At 42.3% G+C, this 17,799-nt stretch overlaps 4 protein-coding genes across 4 annotated transcripts; 1 reads left to right on the forward strand and 3 right to left on the reverse strand.

Annotated features, from left to right (window-relative positions):
• Nucleotides 1-112: 112 nt before the first annotated feature.
• On the reverse strand, nt 113-4,411 carry Sirt1 (Sirtuin 1). Its single transcript, XM_017157770.3, has 2 exons — nt 2,749-4,411; nt 113-2,343 (listed from the first exon to the last, which is right to left on the reverse strand). The coding sequence occupies exons 1-2, from the start codon at nt 3,950-3,952 to the stop codon at nt 1,082-1,084; spliced, it is 2,466 nt and encodes an 821-aa protein (XP_017013259.2). The 5' UTR covers nt 3,953-4,411; the 3' UTR covers nt 113-1,081.
• Nucleotides 4,412-4,849: 438 nt separating this feature from the next.
• DnaJ-H (DnaJ homolog) lies at nt 4,850-6,976 on the forward strand. The gene is made up of 3 exons (XM_017157772.3): nt 4,850-5,037; nt 5,104-5,550; nt 6,314-6,976. The coding sequence occupies exons 1-3, from the start codon at nt 4,969-4,971 to the stop codon at nt 6,965-6,967; spliced, it is 1,170 nt and encodes a 389-aa protein (XP_017013261.2). The 5' UTR covers nt 4,850-4,968; the 3' UTR covers nt 6,968-6,976.
• On the reverse strand, nt 6,529-10,579 carry kmg (kumgang). Its single transcript, XM_017157771.3, has 2 exons — nt 8,957-10,579; nt 6,529-8,143 (listed from the first exon to the last, which is right to left on the reverse strand). Exons 1-2 carry the CDS (start codon nt 10,487-10,489, stop codon nt 7,454-7,456), a joined length of 2,223 nt encoding a protein of 740 aa, XP_017013260.2. The 5' UTR covers nt 10,490-10,579; the 3' UTR covers nt 6,529-7,453.
• Nucleotides 10,580-11,146: 567 nt separating this feature from the next.
• Nucleotides 11,147-12,765, reverse strand: Pk34A (Protein kinase at 34A). Its single transcript, XM_017157741.3, has 2 exons — nt 12,631-12,765; nt 11,147-12,556 (listed from the first exon to the last, which is right to left on the reverse strand). The coding sequence occupies exons 1-2, from the start codon at nt 12,632-12,634 to the stop codon at nt 11,370-11,372; spliced, it is 1,191 nt and encodes a 396-aa protein (XP_017013230.2). The 5' UTR covers nt 12,635-12,765; the 3' UTR covers nt 11,147-11,369.
• Between the last annotated feature and the right edge of the window lie 5,034 nt (nt 12,766-17,799).

Here is a 17,799-nt window from a genome sequence, read left to right on the forward strand (position 1 = left end):
ATCGAAATCCTTAAAATTAAATATAATGATCTAAACCTATAATTGTTTCCCATCATCTTTTAATGTAGCTCCCAAATTTAAACCAGCAAGTAAGTAAAAATGTTAAATGCAATTTTTCGTTTCTTTTAGATTGTTTTATATTCTGGATATTAATACACTTTTATGACATATAGACTAAATTCTTACTGCTAAGTTTACACTGTGTTTGGTGGCTATATATTTATGCTAGTTTTTGATTAAACATTTTAAACACGCACACCAAATGTCAAACTTGTATTCATATCTGTATAACGACATATATATGCGCTGATCAAATCTGATGTGGGTGAGAGTGTGTATTAATGTTGGAAAATAGTTGCCATAACCGATAGAAATAGGGAAAGGAAGGGGGATAACACAAAAAAGTATAAAAAGGATTCATGTACAATACAAATTTAGGGCGAGTGCTTATATACAGAGTGTTCGTGTCTAGTTTTTAACTAAATCTATGTGCTGTTTTTTCTTGTTGTAGTTGCATAGTTATAAATATTTTATGCTTAAATCTAGATTTAAAGTTGAGGCGTTGCTTCGCTTTGAATACAAAGAAACCCTGCTTTCTAGAGGATTTTCAACTTTCCGCTTCTCTCTTCTCGTTTATCTAAAAAGGCCTCAATAACAACTTAATATAATAAAATACTAACATTTACAGCGTTTCGTTTTGAAGAGAGATAATAAATAAACTAAGAACTTTTCCAAAAATATCAAAACGGGAGGGGGCATAGGTTGGTTGGTTGTAAAGCAACGAGGGTCAGATGTCTAAAGCCTCGAATTGAGTAAACTAGTGGTTCCTGTTCCGGTTTCGTTCCTTCAGTAATTTCATAAAAACGGAATAGAAGAGTTTTCAATTTTAAAACAAAAATATTTAAAGTAAACGTTAGATCATTTCCGATTCTACTACTCTTCTTGAGAATGAAATTGGTAACATGGCCCTCTGCTTCGATTTCGCAGCTTCTCTGGACATTGTTTCTGTTGTGTTTACAAGTTGGTTTAAATTGCGTTTAAAATAAATACTACACTATTATTAGCAGGGATACAATTACGTTTACACAGCTGCTAGCTGTCCTGGAGGCGGACTCTCCTCTGATCTTTCTATTTGGGTCTGCTGCTCATTTTCCACGCTGGGTCGCCGCTTCTTCAGGGGCGGAGTTTCCGTGGGCGATGGGATGGCTGCTGCCGGCTGTTCCAGAATGCAGGCGGGTCTCTTCTGGCCGGGACTGCTATTGGAGACAACAGGTTCGTCTGCTCCATTAACTATCTCGGTGACTATGTGAGCCTCCAGCGATGGCGGTAGCAATGGTGACAATGGTACGGCATTCAAGTCGCAGGCATCCTCATCTTCATCCTCGTAGTTAGATGCCACATTCCCGAAGAGATCCCCGCGCTTATTGTGGCCTCTTTCCTCCTCCTCGTCGTCGTCATCGCTGTAATCGTTGTCCCAGAAAACCTGGGCACCGGGAAACACATACGAATAGTTGTTGGTGTGCGAATAGAATGTTCCAGGCTGCAGGCGCTCGGCTGCCGTCTGTCGCTTTCCCCTCTGTTGCGGAATAGGCGTCAGGCTGGGCGCCACCGTCTTGGTCTCTTGAACCAGGTTGTTGGGACGCACATAGCTGGGAGTGGCTTCGTTGTCGCACTGCTCAATGCCGCTGTCCTTGGAGGAATCAATGGAAAGATGGCGATAGGTCTCAACCGTTGTTGTTGGCGGGCTGAGGGCGGCGGTGGTCTCGTTTAGCTCCACCAGTATGTCTGTTTTGATGCGTTCAATGGCTGCCGCTTCGGCGGCAGTGGAACGCTGCTTTCCACTCGTAAATGTGGAGGACTCGAAGCCGCTGTCCGAACAGGTGCCCGCTGAGCCCAGGATGTAGTCCGCCGAGCTGTTGGACTTGAGGGATTGCGTATCCGTGTCCAGCTGCGACTGCCGCTCGCTCTCCGAACTGCAGTGGCGGTGATGGTGGTGATGAAGGTGGTGATGGTGATTATGATGATGATAGTGCTCCGGAGGCATTAGCTCCTTGCTCTCGCTCAGCACCGACTCATCGCAGCACAGTTGCCGCCAGCAGTCGTCGTTGCCCGACAGCCGGTGGCAAATCTGATTGATAATCACGTCGGAGTCGCCCAGCAGCTCCACGTCGAACTTCAGGTGATGCAACTGCTCGCGATTGATGAGGATCTGCGGCACGGTGGCCGGGATGCTGCTGGGAATGTGGGCGACGGGTCGCACCTTCAGCGAGGAGCCGATCACGATCAGAAGATCGCAGACGTCCTTGTCTGTGGCCATGACTGTGTGGTACTCATCCGGCAGACCTGTTGGCAATGGGAAAAGCAAACATTGCATTCAAATATACTTTATCTCGTTTTAAATCTTGTAACTCCCTCATGTTCTCAAATCAATAAGAAGAGCTAAACAGTTTAAATTTAAATTAGAAGAATTTCTAAAAATAAATAACTCAAACAATTAGTTTAGTTAAGTTCTGTAAATAACTTAGTATTTTTAAGAAATATTGTCAGCTATAAATTAGCTTTAATTATCAACATGTATAACTAGCGTATTAATTAATAAGTTTCATAAACTTGTAACGCTAGGATAAAATAAACAAATAAATTAAATTAAAATAAAATAAAATATTGTTAGTTCTAAAGAAGATTTTGCTTTTATTCCAATAATATTAGTTGTAAAATATAAAAACACCGTATATAACGAACACCTACCCTCGCCGAAGAAGACAATGTCCGGCTTCATGATGCCGTTCTCGACCAGCTGGCGCAGTTCCTCCTCGGTGACGGCCACCGAGGCGTCCACGCTCTGCTCCTTGTTGGGCTGGCACTGCGGGCACACCGGAATCCGCTGGGCAAAGATGTCCGCCCGCAGAGCGTCGGCGTTGCACTTGAACCGGCACTTGGTGCACGAGGCCGTTGAGAAGGAGCCATGGCACTCGATCACCCGCTGGATGCCCGCCACCCGCTCCAAAGTGTCGATGTTCTGGGTGTAGTTGCGCAACAGCTTGCCCTTGGTCTCCAGCATCTTGATGAACCGATGGCAGGGCGAGGGCTGGAACTCACCGGGATAGATCTCGCGGGCGAACTTGTAGAACGGCCGAGGGTCCCGCTTGAAGTAGTTGATATCGAACATGGCCTGGGGATCGGGCAGATCGGGAAAATCGTGGGCCAGTCGCGCGTATATGCCGTTGGTGGAGCGGAAGTCTGGTATCCCGCAGGAAACGGATACCCCGGCTCCCGTTAGCACGATGATCTTCTGGGATTTCTTGACCAAGCTGATGACATCGTCGAAGGTGTTCACCGAGGCCAGCTTGTTGCGCCGCTTGGGCTCGTTCAACAGGTGGGCCAGGTAGTCCCACAGCACCGAGTCATCGGTGTCAGCCGCCAGACCGGTGGCGAAATGCGGCATGATGCTGGCAATCACCTGGCGGGGCACACGGCCCGTGTAGAACTCCCTCTGCAGCCAGCGCATCTTCCAGTCGGGACCCACGGAGGAGGAGCAATCGGAGCTGGAGTCCTCGTCCTCGTTGCTCGTTCCGGTCACCCCCTCCTCCTCATCGTCCTCCTCCTCGTCGTCGTCCTCCTCTTCTTCCTCCTCGTCCTCCTCTTCGTTTACACTCGGTATTATTGGCTTATTGGTATTTTTGGTTTCTTGCTCCAAATTGGCGCCATTTTCTTGTTCTTCCCTGGCAGCCAATGTTTTTGTTTTGATTTCACCATTTGCTTTGCCAGCCACTTCGCTGGTTGCTGCTGCTGCCTCGGTCGGCGATTCTGCCTCGGTCGACGTTGTGGCCAGAATTTCGGCGCCAAAATCAAACTTGGCTGGCGGATAGAATTGCGGAGCCTCTGGCACCTGGTCGCCCAGATCCTTGGCCTTAATGTGGCCCAGGCGAATTTCCTCGTAGTTTTCCATCATTTTCCACCCAATACACGCGCGCGCGCACACGCACGCAACACAGACTCACAGAGAGAAAACTCTCGTCGTTGCTGCTGCTGCTTCTTCTTGCGCGAGTGTTTCCTCGGTCTCTCCGCTTTGCGCTCTCGCCTCGTCCGTTTTCTCCTCTCTTTCGTTGGTACACACAAAAATTTTTACGTCGTCAGCTTCGCACCCATTTGGCTTGATTGAAAAAATTCTCCAGCGATCGTTTGGCGGCGAATTTTTGACTCAACTCGACTTTATTTCACGTATTCGCACGAAACTTAAATTTTAAAAAAATTTCCACTCCATTTGGTTGCGATTTTTTCGTAATTTTCGAGCGTAATTTCTGGAAAATTTTCCGATGAAAAAGCAAGATGGCACACGTAGCTGCGCCTGTGTGTGTATGTGCGCTAGTAGAAGTGGACTCGGGTGGGACCCTGAGTCGTCGCCTGCAATTCACTAACGCGTTTTCGTATGGAAAGTGAAGGCAGCGTGACTCATTTCGGTATGTTTTTCGGCGTTTTCCGGTTGAGATTACGTGGTGTCACAGTGGGCACTCCCAATGGAAAGATTTGGAATCTGGAATCTTACCGTAATGTGAAATTAAAAATTAAAATAAATGAAAACGAATTAAATGTTATTGTATTAAATTCTTTGAATTGAATTGTGTTATTTTTTCATTTTATATAAGAACATAGCTTATTGAAACTTAAATTAATTAATCCATAAGAAAACTACTTATTTTTCAAACAGTTTCAATAAAAGTTTCTTAGTTTAGAATGTGTGTTCCAGAAAATTCTTCGAATGCCAATGTCTACTGTTCACCCAACAGCCGCGGTTTTAGGTATTTCTTTAGGTACCTTGATTGAGTTCTACCGGGGCACTTGGTCACACTCGCTAACCAATATGACTTGAAAATATTGTCATAGATACATTGTTAAATAAATAAATAACTCGTACACCTACGATGTACAACTATTTTAGTTTGTAGGGGGGATAGGGTGCAATAGAAAATGGACAACTTAAATTTATACGAAGTTCTCGGGGTGGCTCCGGATGCAAGCGACGAGGAAATAAAGAAGGTAACTGTCCCAATTCGATTTGTTGGTAAATAATTTGTATTCGTCTTGTTTTGGCTGCTCCCATAGAACTACCGCAAATTGGCCAAAGAGTTCCATCCAGACAAGAATCCCGATGCGGGCGACAAGTTCAAGGAGATATCCTTCGCCTACGAAGTGCTCTCCGATGCCGAGAAGCGTCGCATCTACGACCGTTACGGATTGAAAGGCCTGCAGGAGGGCGCCGACGGATTCTCGGATGCCTCCGAGTTCTTTGCCCAGTGGTTCCCCTTTGATCGAGTCTCGCCCGGGGGGCGGGGCAGGCGTGATGGCAAGGTCGTGGTGAAGGTGGAGCTGACGCTGGAGGAGATCTACGTGGGCGGCATGAAGAAAAAGCTGGAGTACAAGCGCCAGAAGCTGTGCTCCAAGTGCAACGGCGACGGAGGTCCCAAGGAGGCACGTGAAAGCTGCGAGACCTGCGGCGGAGCGGGAAAGGCGGCCGCCTTCACCTTCATGGGTCTCAGCCCCTTCGATGCGGTATGTAGAGGTTGTGGATGTCGGGACATCTGTTAACTTATTAGATTGTTGTCAGGAGTTGTTTTCTAGAAACGTTAATTTAATATTTAAGTATCCAATATTTTACTATTTTATGAGTGTAATGTACAGTATTATATGTACCTACATTTTCAGGAAATTAATCGAGTCATTTTCCGTTTATACAATGTTTACAAGTTACATATATTTTTACTCAAATTAAAAATAAAATATACAATTTAAATATTATAGTTTACAAACATTATAAAACTATTATTAAAAAAATTTACGATTTTTTTCCGAAAAATTTCAATGAAAGGATCAAACAAAAAAACGCTCCTTTTTATGGTAATTTCGGATTAACTCTAATTAATCGTTATAGTTTGATAACAACATTATAAAAATATTATCAAACGAATGTACGATTTTATTCCCAAAATTTTCAATAAAAGGATCTTACCAAACTAAAAAGGTCCTTTTTATAATAATTTCTGATAAACTCTAATTAATCGTTAGATATTTTATTGTTTCGATAGTTACTGACAAAATGATGTACTTCAATAAAAAGTTACCTAAAATATGGGTGCTTGTTGAATGCATTAGAAACTATAGTTTTAATTATTACTACTGATTTATCTGAATCAGAAATACGGTTTGCAAAGTTTCAAACTAACTGCTTTTATGTAAGGGGTAACCTAAATAGTTTAGATCTCTAACTTTTTATAGAAAATCTTTAAATTTATATAATATATATATTTGGTTTCAGACCTGTCCGGCTTGTGATGGCCGGGGCTTCACCATCAAGGACGACAAGAAGTGCAGTCCTTGCCAGGGCAGCGGCTTTGTGGAGCAGAAGATGAAGCGGGATCTGGTTGTGGAGCGGGGAGCACCGCACATGCTGAAGGTTCCGTTCGCCAACGAGGGCCATCAGATGCGAGGCGGCGAGTTTGGGGACCTGATTGTAGTCATCGCCCAGTTGGAGCATTCGCGCTTTCAGCGGCGCCATGCCAATCTGTACATGCATGACCTGGAGATTAACATCACGGAGGCGTTGTGCGGCTACACCCATTGCTTTAAGCATCTGGATGGACGAAATGTCTGCCTGCGCACCCATCCTGGCGAAGTGCTGCAGCACAACCAAATCAAGATGGTGCGGGGCTGTGGAATGCCGGTATTCAACAAGGCCACCGACTGCGGCGATCTCTACATGAAGTTTAAGGTTAAGTTTCCGGACAACGACTTTGCCACGGCACCGCAGCTGGCCATGCTGGAGGATCTACTGCCGCCCAGGCAGCAGGTCGAGATCCCTAAACACGCCGAGGAAGTGCAGATGATGGACTACAAGCCGCAGCCGCGGCAGCAGGAGGACGAGGAGGGACAGTCGCCACACTTTGAGGGCGTCCAGTGCCAGACGGCTTAGTGCCTGTGGTTGTGGCTCCTGCAGGCGCGGTTTCTCTGTCTCGATCTGTGGCTAATCCTGGGCACTTTCGGCGTGGATGAAGTCTGCTTCCTGGTGCCGCTCCTCGTCTTGATATGCATAGTATTATTTTTCATACAGGAATGTTTGCTGTGAAAAGCGCGTGATCTAAATTCGTAGTATACGTCACTAACCGAGACTAAAGCTTAGCTGATCTGATCTTCAATAGTAGTGTCATCATTACATTAGCCATGCTAAATTAACCGAATGCTTAGCACTATTAACAACATATTTATTGTTACCTTTTTTTTTAGATGGACTCTTGCCCTAATTACCCCTACCTAACAATAAACAGATACACAATAATCTCACTATAGAAAGGTTAAATCTTCTTTTATTATGTTACATGTTTTATTAAACATTATTGTTATATATTTATTGAAATCGACAATAGTATAATACTAACAATGTTTAATTCCACAGTTTAACCTAATCGCTGTCAGTAGACTCCTGAGAGTCATCACTGGATGTCAATTCGTCCGATTGACCACCATCTGACTTGGTTAAATTCAAAGGAGACTCTTTGGAATTTGATTTGGCGTTGGACGGATTCAACGCTTTAAATTTTAGTGGTTCTAGATTCATGAGAAACTCTGTTTCTTCGGTTTGCTGTTGGGTCTTCTCCTTGCCGGATTCCTCTGGGTTCGCTTCTTTACGTTTGCTCAAATCGAGAGCCGATGTTGAGGAGGAACTGTAAACCATGATCTCCTCCGTTTCCATGGGATGATGCTCAGCCAGCTTCTCCGGTGGCATCACAATCATTTCACCTGTGCGCGTGCCCTTCGAATCGGTCATCTCATCTGCATTCACCTTCATCAAAGTCAGATACTGATTGTACTTGGCGTAGTTGCGCCTCCCAGTCTCGTCGTTCATCAGCACCTGGGCCTGGTTATGGGACCTATCCCGGATGGCCTTCAAGCGTATGTGCTTGGTGATGTCCCAGCGCCAGTTGGAGCGATAGGCGCAGAGAGAGCACTCAAAGGGTTTTCTATTCAGATGACCCACGATGTGCACGTGGAAGCGCGAGGCGGTAGCTGCCCAAAATGTGCAATGTGGGCACTTGAAAACCTTTTTTAACGGCGCCGAACCGTCGGTTTCCTCTGGCAAGACTTCAGTGACCTGAAAAAGTCGGATTTTGAGTAAGTTTTCTGATGATTTTGTTTTTTATTTAAAACATATTAAATAACAATCTCCTCTATTAAATAATATCTTTATACCCTTGCAGAGGGTATTATGATTTCAGTCAGAAGTTTGCAACGCAGTGAAGCAGACGTTTCCGACCTCATAAAGTATATATATTCTTGAACAGCATAACTAGACGAGTCGATCAAGCCATGTCCGTATGTCCGTTTGTCTGTCCGTCTGTTTCTACGCTCAGTCTTAAAGCTATCGGGCTAAAACTTTCCCAAAAGCCTTCTTTCTTTTGCAGGTAGTATATAAGTCGGAACGAGCCGGATCGGACAACTATATCATATAGCTCCCATAAGAAAAAAAATGTAAAAAATTATATCTTGGGTGATTTTGAACATATAACCTCCTACTTTTGCAAATACCATTTTTTATATAATTCTGAATTTCGAATAAAATTTTATCAAAATCGGACGGTTATATCATATAGCTGCCATAGGAACGATCGGAAAATTAATGGGAATATAATAGGCAATAAATTATTGCTTCGTTGCTTTTTATTGTATTTTCTTCTACTACTCTTTTATAATTCTTTTTAAATATTTTCGAATTTCGACATCCATTTTATCAAAATCGAACTAATATATCTTATAGCTGACATTGGAACGAACGGAAAATTAATGAGAAATAATAGGAAAATTGAACATTTTTACGATTTGTTAATTAATGGGAATGATCTGCAAGGGTATATAAGCTTCGGCTGGCCGAAGCTAGCTTCCTTTCCTGTTTATTAGGTAATCTTACCTCTCCATATCCCGGAGCGGTTTCCACACCGCAATAGCTGAGATCAGTGGGCGCATTGGGCAAGTCCTCATCCTGAAAATCCATCTCGCCGTTCAGAACAGCCTGCAGATGAGTGGTGTTCCTTAAAGCCGGAGCACAAACTTGCAGATGATTAATCAGCTCGATGGCATTGGCCACCCGCTTTTGGCAGTGGGAGCAAACGATCCCCGGAAGCTCCGGAAGCGGAGAGTCCGGTGCTGTAATGGGAGGACCCACTTTGTCCATCTCTGGCTTCCTGGAGCCACTTGGCTGTTGATCCAGCTGCTCATCGGCCTCCTCCCGGCGTCTGGTGCCCACAGTGGGCACATGATGGTTTAACTCGTGTATGGTCAGCGATTGCTTGATATCGGTGCTGAAGTCACAGGCCGAGCACTTGAAATGTCCATTGGCCCCGTGATTCTTGGTGTGTCGGTCCAAATTCCACTTGTAGGGAGTGTGAAAGTCACACGAGCTGCACTTAATCAGCGGCATGGAATGGTACTTGACGTGCTTCTTGAATCTGGAACGGATTGGGGTGCTATACGAGCACTTCTGGCACTGGAACTGCTCCACGCCCGGCGGCAGTTCGAAGCTATCCGGCGAGGGACTCTTCGAGGCCTCCTCGGAATCGGAGCTGCTATTGTTCGGGTCCAATCTCAGAGAATCCTTCAGCTTGGGCGGCATCAACTTGGTCTGGAACTCAAAGGCCATGGAGAAGATGTTGTCGTGGCTGTCGACAATCTGCTGCAGCTGCAGCATCTCCTGCTGCCGGTTGTAGGCCTGGACACTGGCCAGCAGCTGCTGTTCCTGCTGCTGCAGCTCGATCTTCAGCTGCTCCAGCGGTGGTCCATTCTGGAGCATCTGCATCAGGCTGGGACTAAGCAGCGGTCCGGTAGCCGCCTGCATTTCAATGCTTTCCTCCAAACGGCGCTTGCGCACCTCCCGGGAGAGATTCCGTTTGCCCCGCATCTGGCCACCGGATCCAGGCACTCCTCCCCCATCATCGGAGCAGCCGTGCACCATTTTCATGTGCCGCACCAGCTTCTGGAAGTGTCTCGAGGCGTACAAACAGAGCTTGCACTCGTTGATCACAATCCGTTCGCCGTGGACGTCGCGCAGGTGGGACAGGTGATTGCGAGGATTTTGGGTGAAAAAGGAGCACTGGTTGCAGCTGTAGTTGCGGCGTATCTTGCACTGGGGCAGCTCCTCGTTGTTGGAAGGATTAGCCTCTGGCAGAGCGACTTCTATATTGTCCTTGACCGAGGCGACTGGTGCTGCAGCTCCAATGGAAAGAGGACCCGGCAAAGGCAAGGGTAACATCAAGCTGCTCACCCTGCACCGCTCCAGTTGACGCTCCAGGGTATCCGCACCCATCAGAGGCTGCAATCCTCGAGCCATCGGTAGACCCAGACCCTCTTCGCCTTCCAATGCCGTCCGATACATTGCAGCACCGTTAAACAAGCTGCGCACCACCAGGCAATTCCCGGAACGCTCCACCATTGATGGCAACTCCATGACTTGACAAAATGTTGAGGAACCAAGGTATTCCTTTGATTTTTTCACACAAACTCTTCACTTACCTCCCGTGCGAGAGCTGTCGTAGGACTGAGCCATTTTTTCGGTGGTCCTGTTTGACTTTTTTCACTTCGTTCAAGGGCTACTCTGTTCTAACCAATAATCAAATAGAGTTCCCACGTAATTGGAACTTTTTCGTGGAATTTCTTGTTTGTCAAAAATTGTAATGGGTAGGTTTTAACTTGCACCTTTTTTAGTTCATCAAGCAAACTAAAAATTTGGGTTTTAGTTTGGGCTACGCTTTTTTTTTTTAAGTTTTATTTTCTTTTGCTTAAATTGCCGTTTTTCATTTTAATTTTTTTCATTATAAGTCCATGCTCCGGTTAAAAGTTCAGTTCGTATAGTCAAAAAAGTTAGCAGTTCAGTTCCGCAGTTTCTTACAGCCCTGATTTTAACATGATTCTTCTTTGATAGCTTTATTCAATAAAAGAGAACGGGCATTTTTTTTTTAGTTGTAATATTAATTTATTTTCTTGCAGAGAACAATTATTTTATTTTGTAATCAAGCAAAACATTAATAATTTATTTATTAAAATAAAAACTATTTATTTTGTAATAATATCAATTTATATCAACCTTAAATAATAAATTTATAAATTTATTAGTACACACAAAGAAAAGTTAGGCGCTCCTTAACTACTATTAAATAGTAATCTAAGCAAAAAAAAAGTATATGTTACTATTTTTAAAAGTAGTGAACTTTTTTTATAGGTATCAATGTAAAAATGCGTTTTTCAGTATTTCGGAAGAGTTAAAGAACTCCCTATTAATTAGGGGTCTGCCGTAGTTGATTAATTTTCTCTTAAAGAGTTGATATTTTCTAAACGCCTTCAACGCCTAGTAAGTCAGGCAACTCTTCCTCCGCCTGAGCTAAGTGGAGGGGCAACAGCATCACCCAAAGCTTTGGATCGGTACCCAATTCCTGACTGGTGAAGTTGAACAGAGGCGGCAGCGGATAGCCATTGGGCATGCGCAGCCCCAAAGCGTCCATGATGCGCAGTTCGTCGTAGGAGCTGTGGCCACACGCTACCATGGGCAGAATTCTGGCAGAGGACTCGTAGACCAAGCAGGAATTCAGTAGATCCGACAGGTCTTGCGGCACGGCTACATTCAGCAGAAGATCCCAGCTGAGGCGGCTGCTCCTGGCGCGCAGGGAATCCCCGCACTTGGAGCGGATTTCGGGAGCCCGTTCCAGGCCCTCGCTGCCCAGCAAACTAACCATGAACCTAAGCTGCCTCCGATCGTGTTTGTGGCTTGCAAAGAGCGGAGATCCCTTAAGTAGCTCCGCCAGGACGCAGCCAGCACTCCAAATGTCGACGGCGCAGCCATAGAGTTCACACTTGGCGAATAGCTCGGGAGCACGATATAACCGGGAGCAAATGTAACTCAGGCTGGGCTCCTGGGGAACCAGGAGTTTGGCGCTGCCAAAGTCACTCAGCTTGAGCACCATCTTCTGGTTGTCCATCAGCAGGTTCTCGGGCTTGATGTCTCGGTGGCAAATGCCCAACGAGTGGAGATACCCCAATCCCCTGAAGATCTGATACGACAGGATGCGCACATAGATTAGGGCCTCGGCGGTCTCCAACTGCTTTAGGTGATGGTTTATATAGTCCAGCAGGGTCATGGGCATGTACTCCATAATTAGCAAAATGTAGCTGACTGGAGGAACCCCCAAGGTCACGACGGAGTGCATGAGGAGCCGGGTGATGTTGCCGTGGTATATTAGCTGCCCCATTATCTCTGCTTCCCGCTGGCAGAACTTGGGATTGTAAAGGGTCTGCTTCACGGCCACCAACTGCTCGGAGTCATCCAATTGGGCTTTGTATACACGTCCAAAGGCTCCACTTCCTATCAGTTCCCTAATCGCAATCCTCGTCGGAACGGGTTCCGAGCTAAGACTACATATGGCATTAGTCGTGATCACCGAGTCGTTGGGAATGATTAGGGGAATGTGATTCGTCCGCTGCGAACTGCGTTTCCAGGATTTCTGCTTATTTTCCTTATTTGCTGATTACGAAAAAATTACAAAAAGCAAGTTAAATATCCTAAATGCAGATTGTAGGGATAAGTTAAATTCTCACCCATCTTCAACAGTTCTTCTCAATAAAATAGGCAAAAAAAATGTTTAGATTTATTTCTACAATATAAAAAGCAAGTTATGACTAGAAATGGATAGTAGTAATATTCTGGTGTCATTTTTTCTCCACGAGGGGGTGTTGCCACCTAGTTTTAATATCAAACTGGTTCGGTGAACTTGTAGTGTTGGAAGTTAAACATATTCCGGTTTCCGGACAAATACTCACATTTAATATTTAGAATCAGTCCTTCAGGTCTCAATACAATATTTTAAAACTAATAAATAAAACAAAATATTAAAACAAAAATTTAACTACAGTTAAGGATAGTGCCAAAGATACGATACATTAAATGAAACGACTAAAAAATACACTTAGAAATTGAAGAAAAATATGCCAATAATTCATAAAGTATAAAAGCAACTGCTGTCGAAAAACTACAATATATTTGTGCATTTAAATAAACTCTGATTGTAAGTGTAGGGGTATGATATATGTCCCTATTAATGAAATACCACACAGTAGAATATATGTTTACACAAAATAGTTTATAGTTTTATTATTATTTTATTTCACAAGTTTTATCTGGTCAGGATCACTGCTGGCATTCAACTAACTTCGCTCTCAGCTCACGACTCGAACCAACCCCCGACTCTCTGAGAGAGTGAGTGTGGTGAGATCGCAAGAGAGAGAGTAAGCTCTACAACAACAACAACGTACTCTAAGAATATTCAGGAATGTTCTAGAAGGAATACAATAACTTATACATACATACATACTACTACGTAGCCATCCTGCTACAATTCGGCCGTCCTGACATTTCAAGATCCCCTGATCTTGGTTTAATTTACAATTGATTTCATCTAAAATTATCTTACATACTATCAGTCTTTAGATTTACAATTCTTTGGATATATTTACAGCTATTTTCGTTTACCAATCCAATGCTTAATATTTTGACTACTCCAGACTCCTTGATAAGGGCAACGCGACAATTGAAAACCTTCCACATCTTTTATTACATACCTATCATTTCTCAAAACTTTATCTATAACATAAGGACCCTTGTGTTTGGGTATTAGCTTCCTTGCGACTCCTACTGCATTATCGAAATTTTTCACCATAATATAATCTCCAACTTTGTACTCTAAACTATCCTTCCTTTTTTCATTGTATCTTCTTTCGTTGTCATTTTGTAATTTGATTTGCGATTCCACTCCATTTTTCCTAATTTTGTCTAAATCTCTAACATCACTAACATTATCTAATTCTTCTAACTTTTGCCTCAATTCATCAATAACTTTTCCTTTCTGTTCGATTCCAAACAACATTTTACTCGGCATTTGTGCAATGCTTCTTTGCTTTGTATTGTTCAATGAAAATTCAACATCCTCAACAACTGTATCCCAATGCAGTCCTTTTTCCGGATCTGCTAATTTAGCTATCATTGGCCCAATTATTCTATTAATTCTTTCCACCTGCCCATTGGCCTGAGGTGACCCAGTCGCAATTTTTACGTGCTTAATATTATATTCTTCGACAAATCTTCCAAACTCTTCCGATGTAAAACAGCTTCCTCTGTCCGAAACGATACATGTTGGCCTGCTGTACGACCTAAAATATTCTTTCATTGCTATAATAACTTCTTTTGTGTTCGTCGTCTTTGTTGCATATAGCCTAACGTATTTAGTAAAACCGTCTATCACCACAAACAAATGTTTCTTTGATCTTCCATTATCAACCGGTCCGTAATGATCGATATGTATAATTTCGAATGGCACATTTCCTTTTGGTATGCTGTGCAACATTCCTTCCCCTTTTCCTGACTTTGGCGAATATGCCACACATCTCAAACAATTATCAATATGTCTAACAACTTTTTCTTTCATATTCGGAAACCAATACGTCCTAGCAATAGCATCCATAACCTTGTCTCGTCCTAAATGACCTAATTCATTGTGATATTTGTATAATATCTTGTCCTCCATTTCTCCTGGCACACAGAATAACAATTTCCCATCATTTGATTTTCTATAAATAACTCCATTTCTCATCTCAAACATTTTATCTTCCTCTTTTTCTAACTTTTTCCTAACATCTTTCAACTTTTCATCTTTCGCTTGACAAATAATTAAATTGTCTTCAAAACTATTCGTTTCTACTACCAGTATATTCGTATTTCTACTTAACGCGTCTACGTGTTGCATAAGTTTTCCCGATTTATGAACTAACTCAAAGTCATACTCAAGCAATTCTAATGCCCATCGTGCAATTCGAGGGTTTAACTCAATCCTATTTAATGTTAACGTCAGTGAGTTACAATCAGTAACTATTCTAAATCGTCTACCCTGCACATAAATTCTAAATCTTCGTAGAGCATAAATTATTGCTAACGTTTCAAGTTCAAAACTGTGATATTTTGCCTCGTCTTTTGTTGTGGCCTTTGAAAAATAAAAAATAGGGTGCAACTTTTTATCCTCTTTCCTTTGTAGTAAGACCGCTCCAAAACCTTGTGCGCTTGCATCTGTATGCAATTCTATCTCGTCTTTATAATAATATAATCCTAACACTGGCGCTTCAACTAACATTTTCTTAAGCATCTCAAAACATTGTAGTTCCCTTTCTTCAAATGCAAACTCTTTATCTTTCTTTAACAGGTCATATAATGGTTTTGCGATCATCGAAAAATTCTTAATGAATCTCCTAAAATACGAACATAAACCTAAAAAGCTTCTAACACCATGTACTTTATCTGGAACAGGGAAATCTCTAACAGCTTCTATTCCTTTATCATTAGCTTGTATTCCCTTGCTGGTTACTAAAAAACCCAAATATTGTACACTTGCTTGTAAAAACTCACATTTGTCCATTCTCAATTCTAGTTTGTTTCTTGCTAAACGATCAAAAACTTCCCTAAGAACATTTAAATGTTCCTGTATCTCTTTACTGGCGATCATAATGTCGTCCATATATATTACTACCTTACCATCCCTAATCATGTCCGCAAAAATTGTATTAATAAATCTCTGAAACACCGCAGGAGCGTTTTTAAGCCCCATTGGCATCCGCATAAATTCAAATTGTCCTAATGGCGTCATAAATGAAGTATATTTTATTGAGTCCTTATCCACAAATACATGAAAGTAGCCATGTTTTAAATCTAATTTCGAAAATATTGTTTTATTTACTAAAGTGTCTAACAAATCGTCAATTAAAGGTAAAGGATAGTTATCTTTAACCATTGTCTTATTAAGTTTTCGATAATCCACACATAGTCGTAAGTCGCCTGTTTTCTTTTTTACTAACACTATTGGAGATGCGTACTCCGATTGACTTGGTCTTATAATTCCCTCGTTTAAGTATTCATCTAATATAACCTGTAACTTTTCTTTTTCTGTATAAGCTAAACGTCTGGGCGAACAACTAAAAGGTTTAGAATCCTCTAATCTTAATTTTATTTCACATCTAACTTCGGGTTCCTTTGGTCTTTGTTTATTTACATAACAGCTTTCTACCATTTTAATAAAATGACGCCTAACATTATAATTCACTTCATTGCCAATTTTGTAATCTGGACTTTCATCTGTAATATTAATATTAAACAATTCCCTTGCCACTAGATCTATTTCATTGCTATTCCTAACTATTTCTTTATCTGTAACTTTACTAACATTTCTAATCATCTGCCTATTGTCGCTAATTTTATCACTAACATTGCTAACTATCTGGTTTTCATGACTAACAATATCACTAACAATCTGATTTTCTTCTCTAACATTTCTAACAATATCACTAACATTTGGAGGGTTTTCAATGTTCTCAACCGTAACCATTTTCAAAGTGTCGAGGTTTAAATTAATATTACATGCTTCCATAAAATCTCTTCCAAGGACTACATCATGACTCATAGATTTGTTTGCCACAATAACTAAATGAAAATGAATTTTATTTAAATTCTTCATAACATAACACAATATTTTGCCATAGGTTTCTAAGTAACTCTTATTTAATCCATGATATAAACTTAAAACTGGTAATTTGCAAACATTTTCTGGTACTTTTGATATTTTAATAAATGAAATCGGGCTCCCTGTATCTATGAGACATTCTGTAGTTAACTTGGTATTAATATCATTCATAAAATTGATTTCAACGTATCTTACATAATTATTATTGCCTGTGTTCTTATTTTTGCTCTTCAAACACGTCGCCACAAAATGTCCCATCTCGCCGCACGCATAGCACGATCCTTTCTCCCGTTTTGACTTTCTGCACTCGTTCGCCCAATGCCCTTTGGCATTGCAATTGAAACATCGTGTCTCCTTCTTGTCCTTGAAGTCCAATGATGTCATCGGTTTTCCAACAGATTTCGGCAATCTAACATCGGCAAATGCTCGCTTTATGTGCCCAACATCCACAAAGCTTTGAATGTGCGCCAGATTGCGCAGCCCTTGATTTGTAATACCTTCGATGATGCAGCTCAACATTTCATCTCCATCAATATTAATGCCCTGAGCAAGCATTATCTTGTCGTCAACATAACTCCCGAACGTCTCGCCTGCACTCCATTTGCGATGCTCAAATTTGCGCCTTATCTCCAGCTTTGATGATTTTTCGCCAAACATTGCGATCAGCTCAGCCGTTAATTCCTCCAATGACAACAAAACACGCCCAGCATTTGCGTGCAACCAAACATTAGCTTTGCCTTTAATTTTGCTAATCATCAACATTTTTATATAATTTCCGGTTATACCGTAGATGCTTGCGATATTATATATCCGAGTGATCCATTTGCGCGCACATGATTCGCCCGCAAACTCACACAACACTTGCGTAGCCATTCTCAAAGAAATGTCTATACTTTGATTAAAATTGTTCTCCATCTTTTCTTTCTCTCCAGCTTGGTTCTGCATGTTCACTTCTGCACAGTTTCGATTTCTGCCTCCACCTTTGTTCTGTTTGCCGTCTCTTTCGTAGCTTCTTTCACCTCTTGTTTCCTCGCCAGCTTCGCTTTCGTTTTCTCCATCTTCGCGTATATATTCCCGAACTTTTTCACCGTCTTCGCCTTTGTCGTTCTTTTCGCCAACTTTGTTCTTGCCTTCTCCATCTTCGCTATTAATTTCGTCTCCTTCTTCTACTTCGTAATCCTCTTTACCGCCGTCTTCGTTGTTACTT

The sequence above is a fragment of the Drosophila takahashii genome, chromosome 2L, assembly GCF_030179915.1.
Source record: "Drosophila takahashii strain IR98-3 E-12201 chromosome 2L, DtakHiC1v2, whole genome shotgun sequence".
NCBI lineage: Eukaryota > Metazoa > Arthropoda > Insecta > Diptera > Drosophilidae > Drosophila > Drosophila takahashii.